Below are 20,477 nucleotides of genomic sequence, written 5' to 3' on the forward strand. Positions count from 1 at the left end.
GGGTCCAGTTGCGGTTCCAGTGGCTAGAAGTCAAAGTAGAGGTTGCAGAGGAGTCCTGCTGGAGTCTTGCAAACTGAATCTGAGGACCCACCCAAGAGAGAGACCCTAAATAGCCCTGAAAGAGGGATTGGTCATCCAGCCAGGTGACCACCTATCAGGAGTGGGCTCTGACGTCACCTGTCTGACCTGGCCACTCATATGCTCCCAGAGGTCCCTGCCAACCTTGGCTTCAAGATGGCAGAACCCAGGGACCCTCTAGAGGATCTCTGGGCATTACCCTTAGGGTGGTGATGGACAGGGGAGTGGTCACTCCCCTTTCCATTGTCCATTTTTGCACCAGAGCAGGGACTGGAGGTCCCTGAATCGGTGTAGACTGGTTTATGCATGGAGGGCACCAAATGTGCCCTTCAAAGCATACCAGTGGCTTGGGGAAGCTACCCCTCCCAAGCCATGTAACACCTATTTCCAAAGGGAGAGTGTGTTACCCCCTCTCCGAAAAGAAATCTTTTGTTCTGCCATCCTGGGCTTCAGCTGTTTAAGCAGCAGGAGGGCAGAAACCTGTCTGGGGGGTGGCAGCAGCTTGGGCTGCCCAGAAAACCCCAGATGGCTGATAGGAGAAATGCTGGGGATCCTCTCAGGGGCCCCCCAGAGAACATGGAATCATACTTCTAACATTGGCAACATTATTGGGGTCTGATTCTGACATGTTTGAGACCATTATGTAGCTGGACATAGGAATTGACCTCTGTCCAGTACAAGCATAAAATGGCATCCCCACACTCACAAAGTCCATGAAAATGGAACTGGAGTTCATGGGGGCACCTCTGCTAGTGCAGGGGTGCTGTCACACACAGGTACATGCACGCAGCCCTCTGGGCTAGGACGGCCGGCCATAGCGGTGACTTACAGTGACCTGGTGCCGTGACCTATAGTGAAAAAGGATGCATGCACCCTTTCACGCAGGCTGCAATGGAAGGCCTGCAGAACACTTTGTATGAGCTCCCCATGGGTGGCATAATACATACTGTGGCCCATGGGGATCCCCTGGTACAATATACTAGGGACTTACATAGGGGCACTGGTATGCCAAATGTGGGGTGACAGTAACTAAGTTACCAAGTGAGAAGGGAGAGAGCATAATCACTGGGGTCCTGCTAACCAGGACCCCAGTGAACACAGTCAAACACACGGACAACAGGCAGAAAATGGGGGTAACCATGCCAAGAAAGAGGGTACTTTCCTACACAATCATAAACCTCTTGAGGATGCTTCGAGGACAAGGGGGTTTCCAACAAAACAATTTTCAAACATCGAATAAAACTATTCACTCGAAAGCACAATTTTTCAAATATATTGGCTTAAAACACATAGGTTTTGCAGATGGTTTTGAAGAGAAACCTGTGATAATATTTCAGTATTTGAGGGTCTGGCACGGTAACGGGTACGATAAACATTATTTCTCAGAAGCAGCTCATGAATGTGCCTGTACAGATAAATGTGTGGTGTGCCTACTCCTCAGCCCACCCAGACCCGAGATCAGCCTGCTGGATCTGAGTTCATCGGTGGTGTCCCAGACCAGCACAACCCAGCCCAGCATCAGACACAGCCTGTTCATATATCCATTAGACTTGGGCGAGCCACTGAAATCTCAATATAGGCTTGAGCCTGAAGCCTGGTTCTGACCCAGCTTGATGTCCTGTTGGATACTCCAGCTCATGACAAGCCAAGTCTTGATGTGCCTTCTGCCTGCCCCTATCCCTCTACCCAGGATGTGGCATTGCAGACATCGCTGCCAACTTAGGGATGGGGATCCCAGATTTGAATATCTGCAACATCCTGTAATTCTGGACAAATCACTTAATTTTCCTGTGCCTAAAAAAAACGAATGTGACCTTGTATCATGTAACTGGTGCTCATGTAAAATACTTCAATACCTTTGGGTTGAGTGATGGGAGTAACCAGAAAAATACAATACCCCCTACTTTGAACCTTGTCCCTAATTTCAATAAGCAAGCGAATGGTGTGGTCTCCCTGAGAAAGACTTAAAACAAAATGTCAGATGATGTTGCTTATATTTAAAAAAGCCTTTTATATACCTTTTGTCCCTGCATATTTCCTTCACTCGTCCATTGATCTATCCTTCCATCCTGCCATCTTTCCTTACATTCCTTATTTACTGCAATTCTTCCATTCTAGAATATATCCTTGTTTTTCTCATCTTTCTGTTCATCTTTTCTTCCATTTTGGCATCTTATCTGTCATTCTCCCGTCGCTCTATCCTTCCTTCCAACTTATCTTCTATGTTATCATGTATAATCACATCCTTTCTTCTATTGCTTTATTTTCATTTTCATTTCCTTCCTTCCTACTTTACTTCTATTGTTTATTCCATCCTCCCACCTCTACTTTCATCTCCTTCGTTCCACCCTTCCTTTTTATCTTTCCTGCCACTATTCCTTCCTTTCATCTCCTTTCCATGTATATTCCTCTTGTGCATTCAATCCATTTGACTCTCACTTTTTTATTTGTCAGTGTTATAATTTCTCATTCGCTGTGCTCAACTGTCCTAGCAACTCTCAGTCCACACCCAGTGTCATGTTAATGATTTTGGGGGCCCTAGGCAAGACCTATTTTGGGAGCCCCTTTTGAGGAAAATTTTAAGATGCATTTACCATTTCCTTATAACTCAAGCCCACATGGTGCCAAAAAATACTGAATTATATGTTAAACTTTGAGAAACCTTCATAAGCAGTTGAAATATGCATGTATGGGACCCATAAATCCTTCAGATGACAATGGGAAGGAAGATTCAAAGGTAAAGGTAGACAGAGACAGGGATAGAAGCTTACATAGAGAAATAGCGTAGCGTAAGCATGGCTCAAATAGTGAGAAAGATCATGTTCTTAGATGGCCCCTAGTTCAAATAGTGAGAAAGATCATGTCTTAGAGGGCCCCTTGGAAGGTGGAGGCCGAAGGCAATTTCCCACTTTGCCAATGCCTTAAACGCATAGACGTCCATTCACCAAAATGCCAGGAGTAGCAGATGTGGTATCTCATGCCCTTTGACTTGCACTTTCACTCTCACACACATACTTATACATACACACAAATTCAAACTTACATATACTCACATAAACACACTCTGACCCGGAAGCACGCACACAAGGTACATTTTAAAGCATTTTTTAGCTATCTCAACTGCTGTGGAAGGGCACATTCCAGCTAATTGTACTCAAGTTTTACTACGCTAATAGTGAATAATATATTATTCTTCACTGTTAAATGTAATACCAACTTGACAGAAGACAGAGAATGGCGCACCAACTGGCGTCCTTATGCTGCCACTGTGTTCCTGGCACTGAAATTTGTACCTCTGAAGCCGGGGGAGGGGGGGAGCGGGTGGAGGGGCAAAGGGCAAGACAGGGGTCGCAGCTGCCACCCCTGGTGCCCCTAAATGACGTCCATGCTTAAACATCTCTGTCCACACCCACAGCTCCGCTGATGTCATTTTGCATTTATTAGCACCTCTGTAGGACCTGAGAGTCAAAGTCAGAAGAAGCCATAAATAATATTTAAATAGGCTCAGAGTCGTCCCACGGAGCTAGGGAAGTGTGTGGTTGACAACACACTTTATGTAAAAAATGCAGAAAAATGTGCTACGAGGCAAAAACAATGTGTTAACATAAAAAGGAGAGAGAAATAGATACCCACGTAGTAGCTATTTGGTACAAAGAGAAACCACAAAACCTGGATAAATTGTGGCTTCCCTGCTTAAATTGTGTGACCTAAGGCATTTTTTTATTCTGCCAAAGCTTCTTTTGCATATGAAAGTACTTTCAAATATGTGACAAAAACCTATTGTGTTTGAGTTCATAGACTATAGTGTTGATCTATAATAATAGGGGTCCCCTACAAGGTTTACATGGCAACTGTTTTGCCTCCTAGTTCGCTAACTGTTCATGTTTAAAAACTATCACTTTATTCCTCAGTGCATTTCCATTGAGTGAAGAAGTATTAACGAAAAAGATTCCACATGTTAAATAAATACACTTTTTTGAATCTTGAATAGACCTCAGCATATTCTGTATATTACATTATATTTATTGTACAATTTACATAGCAAACATTTTCAGGGCTTGGCTCGTGCACAGGCTCTAAGGGCCAAATCAGACCCTTGGCTCTCCCTGTTAATTTGTTGCCGCCCACCCCTAACATACATCCTCAGCTAGTCAAGGCTGAAGTGCTGATGAGTACACGCTGATGCAACAGCTGGAAGTAGCAAGCACGCAATATTTCGGAGAGCTTGACTCATCCTCAAGGTCACCTTGTCCGACCCACCGCATTGTGTAGCAGGGTGAATGGGCTGATGGGCGGCGGCTGCAAGGGGGGTCACATGATACCGATATTGTTTTAGCTCATCGCGGTAAGAATTGCTAATTCATGGTGAGGAAGAGATAGCTTGTGTATGCTGAGTCATGATGAGCCTTGCACAAAAGAGGGGTGGGAGCGACTTTTCCAATGCACACAGCCTACAGATTGAAAACTGATTCTAGACACACCTAAAAATACCCTGCTGAACGGGAGAGTACAGATTAAAAACAAATCGCCCGATGACATATTTAATTCAGCTGAACCACTTTACTCTAAGTCGTGTAAATGTATTATTTTCATGACATAACGCTTTCTTCCCGGGAGCGTCATCTACATATCTGCGATGGCGTTAGACAATCATATCCAATTCTTGAATCTTTGTTGTGAATGGAGTGATGTCGCCATACCCGGTTCATTTCAACGGGCTGCGCAATCTCCAGCCTTTAGCACAAAAACCATGAAAGTTAACTAACGGCCTTTCGAGCTTCGATTCGTGCATGCGAGCATTGAAAGAGGCGACTGTTTCATCCAGATAGTGTAGACTGACATCCCCAACTGATGGGCTGGGAAAGCGTTTCTGCCTCCTGCAGCGGGGCAATAGATCTCACGTTGTTCATGAAAGGGCATTAAGTGTTTCCATACACGACAAAGTTGTTATTTTTGCGAATTACAACTTGAGTAGGAGTTTCTGTGTATCCTAGCCTTAAGAAACGTGTATTTTGTGTAGCGCGTGCATACTTTCATTGGAATGTTTGTTAAAACATGTCAGGCTACCTAGTTAATGCTAGCTGCAGAATGTGTTGGATCAATTCTATATCAAACCATACGCTGCTGATATGCTTGCAGCATAGCCCCGGCAATCCTGCCGCATGCCGTCTAGCCCTAAATGCCGCAAACTTCCGGTCGTTCTGTCTAGGGTTGTGGATGGCCGGGTTACCTGACAAGTTACCTGACAAGGACTGCATTTGTTTTTTTACCCTACCGAGTTGTTTTAAGTGCTATGGTTTGCACAGCGTTTGTGCTGCCATCATTGCGCTCCCCAACCTGCATTTCTGAATATCTTTCAAGAAAACAACCGTTATTGCAAAGGATGAGCATTTAACCGACCCCAGAATGATGAGAGTCTGTACTGCTCACTTTCGAACCGGAGCCTGGATCCTGGTGAGCACACCGGGTACCAGCCACGCCCTGGGCGCGGCCGGTCATATCACGTCTCCCTGATAAATAAATGAGCATCATCCGTTTCCATAGCCCCTGATAGGGATGGGAACCTGAGAGCTGGCGCGTGCACGGACACCTCGCCTCCCCCGGGGGCTCACCATGGTGCCCCGTTTCCAGGCACCCCATTGGTGCAGGCGCACCTGCGCCACTGCTCGCGCCGGTATAAGTGCCCCCTCCGCGCCCCGGCGCCTCACACCGGTGCCGGGGCGGATTCTTGCGTCAACAGTGATTGGACGGAATCGTCTCGCGCGCCCCTCTACCTCGCTCTCCTTCTGACTTTTACTTCTTCCTAAAGTCCCTCGCGCGCCTCCGTGATTACCGCTGTCGCGATGGAGTCCCAGGTGCGCCACAACTACAGCCACGACTGCGAGGTCGCCATCAACCGCCTGGTGAACCTGGAGCTGCACATGTCCGACACCTACCTGTCCATGGTGAGTGCACAGCCTGTTCCTTTTTGCACTGGGTTAGTGCATGCCTACACGCATTTGATCATGGTGAGTGCACAATGTACACCTTCCTGTGCCTCTCTCTTCGTGGGTGAATTCAAGGCCCTAAGTCCTCCATTCTTTCCATTCTTAACTTATCCACGATAGCTACGCACCCTGCATCTTTCTGCCCAGTCAATACCCCGCGTTCGCCCTTCGGTCCACTGCGAGGACACTGCTCGCAGCTTCCTGTAGTCAGTGAGTACACTCCGTATACCTTCTTGTGTATAACGAGCACACTCATCGCACCGTCCTATGCGGAGTGGGCCTGCTACTTACACCCTTATGTTCATAGTGAGCACTGCTTCATCTGTCCTGCACATGCAGGGCACACTCCTTGCATCTCTTGTGCATAGTGAACACAATCCTTACAGCTTCCTGCACTCATTGAGCACACTGCTTACACCTTTCTGTGCACTGGGAGCACGGTCTTTAGCCCTTTTCATACATAGTGAACACACTGCTTACATCTTCCTGTACATAGTCAATACAGGGCGTACACCCTTCTGTCCACAGTGAAGACACCAGTAGAGCTTCCCCTGTATAGTGAGTGCACGCTACATTCCACTCCTTACATCCTCCTGTAGATAGTGACCATAATGCGTGGTCACACAGATTACACCTTCCTGTACATAACAAACAAATACATCACTTACCCGTCCCTGTACATAGTGAGCACACTGAGTACATCTTCCTGTATAGGGCAACTACACTGCTCACACCCTCATGTTTATAGTAAGGGCACTGCTAACCTCGTGTGCACAGTGAGCACTCTGCTCACACCTTCCAGCACATAGTGACAGCAGACTAGCATTGTGTATTACTACCATTCCTGAAGATTTTGTGCAGCATCAGACTCTGAAGTGTGGGGAAGATGGAGTCTGGGCTCCCATTAGAAGTGCAGCAGGGACCTTTTGCTGTGTCGTGCCTTTGTTTTTTCTTGTAGCATTCCCCCTAGAGTAGATGGAAGGTGTGGGGACTCTGGAGACGGCAATCGCCTCTCAAGTGCAGGATTAACTTTTGTCAGGGCCTGCCCTTTATGTTGCCTCAGACCTGCTGCCCCTAAAAGACTGACAAATGTTAGGTGTGAAAGCATTTCTCCTTTTTGTGCTCATGTTGTGGCTTTGTCCCACTGGAAACTTACAGCATCACTGCCTATTCCCTACCATCACCGGGAGACAAAGACTGTTAAGGAAGCTCCTCCAAAGTTGCTAGGATGGCACATAAAGAATATTGAAACCATGCCTGCAAAAGGAGTATAAGAGAAGGACTGAACCTGCCAGTCACAGGTCTAGGACTTCCCACTGACCTAGAGTGCCACCAGTTGCCTATACAAGGCCTAAAGGATCACCTTGGCTTCTTTCTGGCCACAGAGTGATCCGTAGGGTTACCAGGAAAAGAATACTAGGGCACGACAGAGTCCGACAATGAAGTAAGTCCTGTGTGCCCACACATAATATAACACCACATCACACAGTTACAACTGTGCCCATGATTGTGTGACTGGCATTGACCATTCAGCAGTGGAGGGAGAGAAACCACATCACGCAGTTGATAAAACTGAACTCTGTATGGTGCTCTGTCTTGAGTGCTCCAACTAACTGATTGATGACTTTGATGCTGTTGAGTGCCTCCAAAACTCAGAGACTATTGTCACACCACACTGCCTTGGGATTCTAGACCACAGGCCCTAGACTGAGCTAGAGTTTCCTTTCCAGCTCCCGCAAATGGGCTGTGCTTGTTTGAGTGGGGGTTTATCTAGGGTCTGAGATGCCCCTTGTCCCCTTCCCTACTCAACCGCAGCCTGTCTGGAAGGTGTGGCATATCCTGGAGTAGATAGGGTTGGGTTGGACTGCAAACAGAATCAACTGGCCATGGTCTCACAGGTGAGGTCCCCACTGGAGTGACAGCAGTCAAACCTTGCTTCCTCACAATGACAGCCCGTGTGGACTGCAACAGACTACATTTTATGGTACATCTCAGAGACTGACCCTTCAACCATCAACCAGGACTCTCCAGCTATCTCTGTCTTGGGCTTTTCTTTCAGTCTGACTCCAGGTGCGACGTACCTAGCTCCTTGCACTCATCCTCCAGGCCTCAGCGCCAGGTCTCTCTTGTCCATCCTCTTTTCCTTTTCCCTTGAGTGTTCCAGGTCAGGGCTTGCCTGTTGGGGTTTGAAACAGGCTTCTGGAGGGTGTGACCTATCTAGCCCCAGCATCGTTTCATGATTTCTTCATGATCAGGAAGTTTGAAAGTCTGCTGTTATAGGTCGTTGCTGCTAAAGGTGTTTGACCAACGTATTTGTAGGATTTTCCTCACACAGGTGTTGATGAAGGTCTGAACTTTGTTGGTGGTCGTCACTTTTGTCTTCAAGTTTCTGCTCCAAATAGAAGGACCAATTTTAGGTTGGTGTTATAAAGCCTGATCTTGGTTTCCAGCATTAGAACCTTGAAGCTCCAGATCTTCTATAGCTGAGTGAAGGCAGTCCTTGCTTTGCAGATTCTTGCATCTTGTGCCGCCTTGGTTGTCTATTACACTGCCACGGTAGGTGAAGGCCTCAACTTCTTCCAGTGCATCGTTTGCAAGAGTGACTGCACTTGTGCTGGCAGTGTTAGCCTTCAGGATCTTGGTTTTACTCCTGTGGATGTTGAGGCCAAGTTGCGCTGATTTGGTTGCCACATTGTCAGTGTTCTCTTGCGTCTGAAGATGGGTATGGGAGAGTAGGACCAGATCGTCTGCAAAGTCCAGGGCCCTGAGCTGTGTCCAAGGTTTCTACTGGATTCCTTTCCTTCTCCTTGCTGTGGATGTCTTCATGATCTAGTCTATGGCCAGCAGGAAGAGAAAAGGCAACAGGAAACAACCCTGGTGAAGCTTGCAGAAAGCCAGTCACCTCACATACCCTGAGCAACACCTGTCTAGTTGTCCTCTGTAATGCGTTTTTAAAGTCCTAGATATTAGGATATTAATAGTATCCTTCCATTCAAATGCTCTTCATCTTTGTGTAGTATTAACTCCATGAAGAATAGACACTCTAGACCTACCTGTTCATCGTGAGCATATGACCTGTACCACACTGTCCCTTGATCTTCTTGTTTATGTTGAGCACATATCCTACACCTATGAGGTCTACACTGTCCTGCCCAGAATGAATGCACACTGATTGTCTTAGTGAAAACACCCTACAATTTTAATAATTGTAATCATTTACAAGTCTTACACCTTTCTGTTCATTATGAGTACATGGTTACAACTTGTAGCCCATGGTAAAACAATATTCTGCCACTTACTGTCAGTGGTAGACTATACCCTACTCACCACAATAAAAAAAACACCTCTGCCTGCTCATCCACACTGTCCACAGAAAGTACTTCAGCTTCCTATGTTCTGTGAATGGATTTTGGAGTCCAGGGCCAAAGGGAGCTGCTAGTGCAGATATGCTCCCTTGTATGCTCACTCATCTCTCTCTCTCTCTCTGTTTAGTCTTACTACTTCGACCGGGACGACGTGGCACTGAGCCACGTGGCCAAGTACTTCAAGGAACAGAGCCATGAGGAGCGCGAGCATGCTGAGAAATTAATGAAGTACCAGAACAAGCGCGGTGGGCGCGTGGTGCTGCAGGATGTCAAGGTGAGTGCGCGTGGTGCTTACTGCAGGATGTCAAGGGGATTGCGCGTGGTACGTACAGCAGGATGTTGAGGTGAGTGTGCATGATGCTTACTGCAGGAGGTCAAGGTGAGTGAGTTGATAAATGGGAGGACTGAGTTAAGAGTGTTTGTGATATGAGGTGGTGATGGTGTGTAGGAACTAAAGAAGTCCAAGTGGCTTGTGAAGTGAGGAGACATTAAAGCTATAAGGACTTGTTTGGTGAGAGGCATTGATGAGGTGAGGGGTGATCAGGTGAGCTGGTACTCTTGAAGGCAGGCTAGTGAAGTGAAATGGCACTGGAAGTCAAACAGGAGCTGGTTAGTTACAGGTACAGTGAATTGTTACACTGATGTAAGTGTTAAACTGAGAAGATGTTATACGCCAGACAGTTAGTAATGTGAGTTGAGATGGTGATGAGGTGAGTGAGGGCTATAGAAGTGAAGGGGCTTTAAGTGAAGTGGGAGTAAGCGTAAGTAAGGGGTGTGATTGTAGAAGAGAGAGGGGGCAGATGAAATTAGAGGGATGCTGGAGTTGTCAGGATAGTGGTGATAGAGTGGGTGATGTGCAGTTTAAGTTTTGTGACAACAGTACCACATCAGTGCTTTAGGACTGCAGAAGTGTCTGTGACTCCAGCACTGTTCTGGCTTTGATATAGGACTCCATCACTGTGAGTTTCTAATCAGCATTGCCTTGTGAGCACTAATGTGTCCAGCAGTGTAAGCTTCCAACCAGCAGACTACCACCAGCACTGTAGGGATCCATCAGCCAGGGTTTCCCCAAGCACTGATCAGTCTATTTAATAGGACTCTATTAGTGCCAGCTTCCTTCTAGCAGTGCCCTGTGTGTATACTGGACTGTCAGTGCAAACTTCCTTCTAGCAGTGCCCTCTGTGTGTACTGGACCGTCCTTGCGAGCTTCCAGTGCAATGTGTTTATATTGGACCGACAGTGCAAGCTTCCAGTGCAATGTGTTTATATTGGACCAGCAGTGCAAGCTTCCAGTGCAATGGGCTTATAATGGACCTGCAGTGCAACCTTTTTTCTGGTAGTGCCCTGTGTGTATCCTGGACCGGGAGTGTAATCTTCCTTCTAGTTGTGCCCTTTGTGTATACTGGACTGGCAGTGGGAACTTCTGTTCAGCAGTGCCCTGTGTGTATACTGGGGTGTCAGTGGGAGCTTCCTGCTAGCAGTGCCTGTGTGTATACCGGACCTGCAGTGCCATCTTTCTTCCAGCAGTGCCCTGTGTGTCCACTGGGCCGGCAGTGTGAGCCTCCTTCTATCAGTGCTCTATTTGTATACTGGACTGTCAGTGCAAGCTTCCTTCTAACAGTGCCCTGTGTGTATACTGGACTGTCAGTGTGAGTTACTTTCTAGCACTGCCCTGGGTGAATACTGGACTGGCAGTGCAAGCTTCATTCTATTAGTGCCCTGTGTGTATACTGGACCAGCAGTGCAAGCTTCCTTCTAGTGGTGCCTTGTGAGTATACTGGACTGTCAGTGCAAGCTTCCTTCTAGCAGTGCCCTGTATGTATACTGCACTGGCAGTGCAAGCTTCCTTCTAGCAGACCCTGTGTGTATACTGAACCAGCAGTGCAAGTTTCGTTCTAGCAGTTCCCTGTGTGTATACTGGACCAGCAGGGAGAGCTTCCTTCAAGCAGTGCCATGTGTGTATACTGGGCTGACAGTGTTGAGCTTCCTTCTAACAGTGCCCTGTGTGTATACTGGGCCGGCAGTGCAAGCTTCCTTCTAGCAGTGCCCAGTCTGCATACTGGGCTGGCAGTGGACGCTTCCTTCTAGCAGTGCCCTGTGTGTATACTGGACTGGCACTGCAACCTTCCTTCTAGGAGTGCCCTATGTGTATATTGGACTGGCAGTGCAAGCTTCCTTTTAGCAGACCCTGTGTGTATACTGGACCTGCATTGTGATCTCCTTCTAGCAGCGCCCTGTGTGTCTATTGGACTGGCAGTGCAAGCTTCTTTCTAGCAGTGTCCTGTGTGTGTACTGGATCGGCAGTGTGAGCTTCTTTCCAGCCGCGTCCTGTTTGTGTACTGGATCATTAGTGCAAGCTTCCTTCAAGCAGCACCATGTGTGTATTCTGGACCAGCAGTGCGAGCTTCCTTCTAGCAGAGCCCTGTGTGTAAACCGGAACGGCAGTGCAAGCTCTCTTCTAGCGGCGCCCTGTATGTGCACTGGATCGTTAGTGCAAGCTTCCTTGAAGCAACGCCCTGTGCGTATACTGGACTGGCAGTGCAAGCTTCCTTTTATCAGTGCCCTGTGTGTGTATACCAGGCCAGCAGTGCGAGCTTCCTTCTAGCAGTGCTATGTGTTTATACTTGACCAGCAGTGGCATCTTCCTTCTAGCAGGCCCTGTGTGTATACTATGCCGGCAGTGCTAGCTTCTTTCTAGCAGTGCCCACTGTGTATATTGGGCTGGAAGTGCAAGCTTCCTTCTAACAGTGCCCTGTGTGTATACTAGACTGGCAGTGCAAGCTTTCTTCTAGCAGGCTCTGTGTGTATACTGGAATGGCAGTACAAGCTTCCTTCCAGCAACTCCCAGTGTGTGTATACTGGCCCAGCAGTGCGAACTTCTTTGTAGCAGTGCCCAGTGTGCATACTGGGCCTGCAGTGCGAGCTTGCATGTATACTGGGCCTGCAGTGCAAGCTTCCTTCCAGTAGTGCCCTGTGTGTATACTGGGCCGGCAGTGTGAGCTTCCATCTAGCAGTTCCCTGTGTGTAAACTGGACCGGCAGTGCAAGCCTCCTTCTAGCAGTGCCCTGTGTGTATACTGGACTGGCAGTGCAAGTGGTTGTGTGAGCTTCCTTCTAGCAGCGCCCTGTGTGTATACTGAATCAGCAGTGCATACTTCATTCAAGCAGCACCATGTATGTATACTGGACTGGCAGTGCAAACTTCATTCTAGTAGTGCCCTGTGGGTATCCTGGGCCACAAATGCAAGCTTCCTTCTAGTAGCACCCTGTGTGTGTATACCAGACTGGTAGTGCAAGCTTCCTTCTACCAGTGCCCAGTTTGTATACTGGATTGGCAGTGCAAGCTTCCTCCAATCAGTAACCTGTGTGTATACTGGATGGGCAGTTTGAGCTTTTTCTGGCAAAACTCTGTGTCTATACTGGACCGGCAATGCAAGCTTCCTTCTAGCAGTGCAGTGTGTGTATACTGGTCCGGTAGTGTGAGCTTCTTTCCAGCAGTGCCCTGTGTGTAAACTAGACCAACAGTGCAAGCTTTCGTTTATATTGGGCTGGTAGTGTAAGATTCCTTATAGCAGTGCCATGTGTGTTTACTTGGCTGGGAGTGCGAGCTTCCTTTTAGCAGTGCCCTGTGTGTATACTGGGCCAGCAGTGCGAGTTTCCTTCTAGCAGTGCCCTTTGTGGACGGGCAATGTGAGCTTCCTTATAACAGTGCCCTGTGTGTATACTAGACTGGCAGTTCAAGCTTCCTTCTAGCAGAGCCCTGTGTGTTTACTGGATCAGCAGTGCAATCTTCCTTCGAGCAGCGCCCTGTGTGTATACTGGTCTGGCAGTGCGATCTTTTTTGTAGCAAGCCCTGTGTGTGTATGCTGGGCTGGCATTGCAAGCTTCCTTCTAGCAGCACCATGTTTGTATACTGGACCGGCAGTGCGAGCTTCCTTCAAGCAGCAACTTGTGTGTATTCTGGTCTGGCAGTGCAAGCTTATTTCTAGTAGTGCCCTATGTGTATACTGGGCCACAAATGCAAGCTTCCTTCTAGCAGCGCTCTGTGTGTATACTAGACTGGGAGTACAAGCATCCTTCTAGCAGTGCCCTTTGTGTATAGTGGATCGGCAGTGCGAGCTTCCTTCAAGCAGAAACAAGTCTGTATACTGGACAGGCAGTGCGAGCGTCCTTCTAGCAACACCCTGTGTCTACACTGGACCAGCACTGTGCGCTTCCTTCTAGCTTTGTGCATGCTGGCCTGGAGTGAGAGCTTCCTTCTAGCAGCCCCTGTGTTTATACCGGACCGGCAGTATGAACTTCCATCTAGCAGTGCCCTTTTTTTATACTGGAACTGCAGTGCGAGATTCCTACTATCAATGCCCTGTGTGTATACTGGACCGGCAGTGCGAACTTCCATCTAGCAGTGCCCTGTGTGTATACTGGAGAGGCAGTGAGAGATTTCTTGTAGCAGTGTCCTGTGTGCATACTGGCCCAGCAGTGCGAGCTTCACTCTAGCAGTGCCCTGTGTATATACTGGACCGGCAGCGCAAGCTTCCATCTAGCAGTGCCCCATGTGTACACTGGACTAGCTGCGCAAGCTTCCTTCTTGCAGTGCCCTGTGTTTATACTGAACCAGCAGTTGGAGCTTCCTTCTATCGGTGCTCTGTGTGCATACTGCTCCGACAGTGTGAGCTTCCTCCTACAGTGTTTTGTCAGTGCCATAGGCCCCCAACAGTGTGAGTTTCCATCTAATATTGTAAACTTTCGTCTTGCAATTAAGCTTCCGCCTCACCATATTGCATCAGTACTATTGTACTCCAGCAGCGTAAGCCCTCCCCCCCACCTCAGTGCCATGTGGGTGCTAAAGAGGCTCTATTAGGGTGTGTTTCCACCTATATTTAGTCCTTTTGTTCCTCATGCATACCCCAGAGACAGTCCTGGAGTATGGATTTAATCTTCATATGCTTTGACACCTCTCTTGCAGAAGCCATTGCAGGACGAATGGGGTAACTCTTTGGATGCCATGCTGACTTCGCTGCAGATGGAGAAGAACATGAACCAGGCTTTGCTGGACCTGCACAAGCTGGCCATGGACAGAACTGACCCCCAGGTGACTAACAGCCCCAGTAGAGTAACCTTTAGTTGAGTATCACCCCCTGAGATTTGAATCCTAAAAGGGGGCTGCAAAATTGCAGAACATGTATATTGGTACATAATTTCAAATATATACACTTTGCATTACGCATACAGTGTAAGCTGTGTAACTCAATCAGTTTGTCAAAGCAGCTGGAAATAACCCTGCTGTCATGAGTGTCTGCTCAGAACAGCTAAAGGGGGGCTGAAGGGCTGAGGGGGGCACTACTACATCACTGTCCATTCTTCACTCCCGATTGATGGTGTCATGATAGTAAGGAGCCCTCTGTCCCGCTCCCTCTCTTGCACAGCACTGCCCTGCTGGGGCAATGGATCAGCACCTGTAGTGTCCAGTGCCAGCCAGGATCAATAGCGACTCCCTGCTCAATAATGTCCCACTCACAGAAAACCCTTGTGAAGCAAATTGCTACAGGGAAGCTAGGCTGTAATTTTTTTTACAGCCTAGCTTCTGTGTAGCAATTTCCCTGGAGATGTGATGAAATTGGGATATTTTGAAAGACTTTATAAAGCCTTACATTTCCTGATTGCACCTTTCCAATGGCATCGTGAAACATTTCACACAAGCATACTCCTCAAGCATTACCAGCTACCAAAGGATGGTTTCCTGATGGGTATCAACCCCCACAGGCCATCACCATTCCCATTGATTACTCGCCCCAGATAGTTGACACTCAGTTGAGCATCATCCTATAAACAAAGGCTCCTCTCTGTCCATAAGACACTTGTGGTAACGAGCTCTGCATATGAAGGTTTTGCTTATTATTAGGACAGAGTATATCAACACCCAGAGTGCACTGGCATTTAAAAGAAGATCCAAATATATACATTGGCTCCGTTCACTACATGTTGCAGATGCTAAAGATTTAACCTAAATCCTAAAGAGTCTAACTCAGAGCCTAGTGTTTGTGCCATGGACCATAAAGATTGTGCTATGGACCGCACTCATCCCATTTATCCTCCAGATCATTACAATGATAATATTGTTCAGAAAATCCTAAAGGTCATGCCATAGATCTTAATGTTTGCCCCACAAATCCTCAAAATTGTTCCATACACCCTAAATATTGTGTTGTGGATCCCAAAGCTGTTCCTTAGATCCAAACGATCATGACATAGATCATAAACATATTGTAACAGATCATAAAGATAATTCTATAAATCCTAAACATTGTACCACAGAGTAAAATATTATGCACTGGATTACAAAGATGGTCCCATGAATCTTAACAATTGTTCCACGGATCTTAAAACCATTCAATAGATCCTAACCATTATTACAGAGACCATAAAAGTCACACCACAGATCTGAAAGGTCATTCCTTAGGCTCATGGCATAGATCCCAACATTGCACCATGAATCGTAAATACTGATCATAAATGTGGTATAGACAGTAAACACTGTGCTTTGATCCTAGAGATGATGCTGTAGCTCCTAAAAAGTGTTCCTTGGATTCTAAATATCACGTCAAATATCCCTCAAATATGCTGGAGTTTCTAAAGATTGTCTCAATTAGAAAAAAAAAATTGTTATGTAGTCCGGGAGTTAATCCCTCCATTTAATCGTGTCATTGCCCCCAATGCCACTCTAGACAGAGCCTGACTGTAAGCAAATTGGACTTGATCCTTCTCCAATGGAAACAAGTCCAGCCTCAACTGCCAGAGCAGGTCCCCAAAAGACAGGAACACCAGAAACCCAGACTGGTTTGGGCCTGTGTATGCCTTATCAGTGAGGTGCAACTGGAGTCCAATGCACAATATGCCCGGAGTATACATCTATACATCGTGCATACCCCTCACGCTTATGGCAGCTCATTTAGAAAAAAATGATGGGTGGAATGCTTGAATTAATCTCAGACACAGCCTATTTGGTAATTGTTTAGACCATATTCCAATCTGATGTGGCACAATGTGCAAAAAAATGCGGGCCAAGGGATTGCCAGTGATTGAGACGTTTACAAGCATTCCACACATCGTCTTTTGTTGATTATCCCATGGGCCCTAAATATTGCATCTTAGATTCTAACTAGTTATGGCCTGTAGATCCGAAAAGAGTGTGCCATAGATCCTAAGAATTATTGTATAGATACAAAATATTGTGTTGTCGATCTTAACAAACACCTGTAGAGCAAAAATATTTTTTAGTATAAAGATTGTGTCATAGATCTTAAAATAAGTACCTCAGTCCTAATGACCAAGATCCTAAAGAACATCCAGAGATCCCACAGCTCAATGTTTACATCCTAATGACTGGGAATCTTAAATCCTGACAAACATTTTGTAAAAACTAAAGATCATTCCATGGATTCTAAAGAAAAAGTTTGGGATTTAAAAATAATTTTTGATGATGCTACAAATTGCATAGTGGATCTTGAAAATTTTAAAGTAGCTTCAAAAGATATTTCTAGTATTTTGCAGATCATTTCATAGAACCTGAGGCTTACTCTATGGACAGTAAAGTTTATTCCCTATATCCTAAAAATCATAGAATTCGCTGCTTTACAACAGAGCTCGTCAAACAGGCCTTTGGTCAGAAATCTCTTCAAGCTGATAAAACTAGAGACTGAAGGAGCAACATATAGATGGTAGGGGAACCAGAGATAATCTCAATATTCATGAGTAGTGGAAAGGCCAGTGATATGGGAAGGGTCAGCCATAGGACAAGCAAGGTTCTGATATGATTTTTGACTCGTACATGAAAGTCTTTTGGAAGCTCCAGTCTCACTGGATTTCCTCATAGACACTCCCACTTCAGATTCTGAGTCTAAACAGCAGTGATTATCAGAGCAGTTTGGATCCCAAGCGGGAGGGTGATGTTTGCCGGGTTCACATTTTCTGATGGATTTTGACTTTTGTTTTTTTCCGCAGCTGGGTGACTTCTTGGAGGAGTACCTGGAGGAGCAGGTCAAGGCTATTAAGCAACGAGGGGACCACATCACAAACCTTCGTCGCCTGGGCATGCCCCAAAACGGCATGGGCGAGTACTTGTTCGACAAGCACACCCTGGGGGAGAGCAGCTAGGCCACTGGATTACCACAAGCCACGCCCATCCATCTCTGCGCTCCGCAGTCAGTGGTGTAATCATTGATATTTCATCCTATGTTGTTGGCGAGGTGGATCATACAATATCACGATGCCGCAGGGCCCAATATTGCTGACTCCTCAATGCATGTCTAATAAAGGATCTTCAGGGTTTCTAATTTCTCTGGTCTCAGTCTGTCCACAAGGGAGGTGGTAGGGCATTTTGTTATTGTATCAAAACTAGGGTTGGCGACACTTATCCTATTAAAAGTATTAGACTATTGTGTACATCAAAATCACTATACACTTCAATGGAGGCCTGCTTACTCCATCCCAAACTTGTACTCTCACAATAAAAGCCTCATACACTTCATCGGAGTCTCACCCATACTTCATTCACTAGTGCTATAATTTAAGGGTGTCTCAACGCATCCCTCCAGTGGTCTCATACACTTCAGTATAGTCTCACAAATTCCTTACCACTGGCCTTATGGAGTCTTCAATGAAGTCAGTCTCATTCCCGGCCTCACACACTTGAGGTCTCACTCACTTCAATTCCTAGCTTCACACACTTCAATTGAGTCTCACCCAGTCCCACTTCACTGACCCCACACACTTCAATGGAGTCTAATTCAGTTCAACTTTTCTGACCCCACACACTTAAATGAGGGGTCTCTCATATTAGCTTCTCTGACCTCACATACTTAATAAAGCCCCACTCATTCTCATCCATTGCCTGAAACACTTCAATGAAGTCTTGATCTCACACACTTCAGTGTGGATCTAGCTGATATCTGTCTCTGGCCTCACACATATCGGTGCACTCTCACTCTAGCCACCCCACTAGCCCCACACATTTCATTTAAGAACTACATATCCTTGACACACACACTTCAGTCGAGAGTCACTCATCCCGTAATCACTGCTCTAAAGCGACATTCTACGTCAATGGAGTACCACTCATGTATCCATCACTGGAAGCAGACCTCCGATTGGGGTCTCATTCATTAACACTATGGGAATCGTGCCCCGGTGTCCCACTCATTCACTGCCTTGAATCATGTGATTTCCCGAAGTCTCACCCATTCCTTAATTGATGCCTTGTACCTTTGAAATGAGTCTCACTTATTTCATTTCAGTGGATCACTCCATTAGGAGTTCCCCAGGAGGTGGGTTGGGAGGGAGTGGGGGGCTGTGAGAGCTTCTTTTTACACTCTCTTTAACCCCATTCTTCGTCTCTTTCTGTCTGTATCGCAACCACGTTTTCCTCTTTACTCTGCCCCTTATTGTTCTATATATCTCTCACCCTTCCCTGTCTCTCATTTTCTTTTTGCTTATGTCTACTTCTCCCCCAGGTTAAACAATAGCCCCATAAAAGGGGAACGTCCGGCATCTATGGACAGGATCTGTCTGGCGACCCATGGGTGCAAGGAAGCCATTGTTGTTGCTTCCTCCACAATGGATTGCAGGTGACCTCCTTCCAGGGAAAAGCTGACCTTTAGAAGCCCGTCCACCATACTAGAGACAGATACACGCACTCCAGCTCTGTTCAATGTCTTATCTGCCATGACCACAGTACGTCCACCTGTGTGAAAGCACATTGGATGGGCTACGGCTCTGGGAAAGGATCCGCAAACTACTAGGCCTCACCCGGAGCTCTCAATGACAAGAAAAAAGGGCTGGCTGCTTCCTCTGAATCAGTCCCTGAATCTAGTGATCTAATGAAGCTCTTCCTAACATAGAATGATCTTCCCACATTGGAGTTTGATGGACTACTAATCTTGCGGGACCGTTCTAGACTGAAGGAGGGAGCAGTGTGTGGTGCTCAGACGCAATTGTAATGCAAGGTTAGCTTTTTTCCTGGGACTGTCTGTTGCTGATTACAGTCATCCCTGGGTATCAGAGACATTTCAAGGCATGGGCAAAGTGGGCTCTGGCCCAGGGCCCCCACCTTTACGGGCACCACTTTCTTTTAATTGTATGGCAATCTTTTACTGCAATTATGCAGAGAAATGATCACTTTGGGGCTCATTCTGAGCCCGGCGGGCGGCGGGAGCCGCCCGCCTGGAGGGAGCCGCCAAATGACCGCACCGCGGTCAAAAGACCGCGGCGGCCATTCAGACATTTCCTCTGGGCCGGCGGGCGCTCTCCAAAAGAGCGCCCGCCGGCCCAGAGGAAATGCCCCTGCAACGAGGACGCCGGCTCAGAATTGAGCCGGCGTAGTTGCAGGGGTGCGACGGGTGCAGTTTGCACCCGTCGCGTATTTCAGTGTCTGCATTGCAGACACTGAAATACACAGTGGGGCCCTCTTACGGGGGCCCCTGCAGTGCCCATGCCATTGGCATGGGCACTGCAGGGGGCCCCGCAGCACCCCCTACCGCCATCCTGTTCCTGGCGGGCGAACCGCCAGGAACAGGATGGCGGTAGGGGGTGTCAGAATCCCCCATGGCGGCGCAGCAAGCTGCGCCGCCATGGGGGATTCCAAGGGCAGCGGAAAACCGGCGGGAGACCGCCGGTTTTCCTTGTCTGACCGCGGCCGAACCGCCGCGGTCAGAATGCCCTGCGGGGCACCGCCGGTCTGTCGGCGGTGCTCCCGCCGACCCTGGCCCCGGCGGTCTGAGACCGCCGGGGTCAGAATGACCCCCTTTATGTGTTTCAACACCATGCAACATCTATAAAAAAGTTCCTTTTAGATCGAAACAAGAGGTCGCATATGGGAAATGGCAGTGGGTCACAGAGTTTATTTTCTGTACAATTAATCAGCTGCTGCTATATTACAATATTGAAAACACATTACTATTCCCGAACATTGGATATAAACACTTAGAATTTGGAGGAGTGTGCCTGAGCAGTGTTAGTGACCTGGCCAAAGAGGGCATGAAAAGGCTGAAATT

The 20,477-nt window shown here is 47.2% G+C and overlaps 1 protein-coding gene across 2 annotated transcripts in view; it reads left to right on the forward strand.

The window, feature by feature from the left end:
- Positions 1–17,757, forward strand: part of LOC138246339 (ferritin heavy chain B-like) — a 33,542-nt gene extending 15,785 nt beyond the window's left edge. Inside the window, exons 1-4 of one of the 2 annotated variants that reach the window (XM_069200852.1) lie at positions 5,644–6,023; positions 9,558–9,704; positions 14,396–14,521; positions 17,431–17,757. In XM_069200852.1, coding sequence (XP_069056953.1) covers positions 5,922–6,023; positions 9,558–9,704; positions 14,396–14,521; positions 17,431–17,583 — 528 coding nt within the window. In that variant the 5' untranslated portion in view covers positions 5,644–5,921 and the 3' untranslated portion in view covers positions 17,584–17,757. Of the gene's footprint in view, positions 1–5,643; positions 6,024–9,557; positions 9,705–14,395; positions 14,522–17,430 lie in introns of those variants that run through there. The other variant, XM_069200851.1, reaches the window with a different exon arrangement.
- Positions 17,758–20,477: the final 2,720 nt, after the last annotated feature.

The sequence above is a fragment of the Pleurodeles waltl genome, chromosome 7 (assembly GCF_031143425.1).
Source record: "Pleurodeles waltl isolate 20211129_DDA chromosome 7, aPleWal1.hap1.20221129, whole genome shotgun sequence".
Classification (NCBI taxonomy): domain Eukaryota; kingdom Metazoa; phylum Chordata; class Amphibia; order Caudata; family Salamandridae; genus Pleurodeles; species Pleurodeles waltl.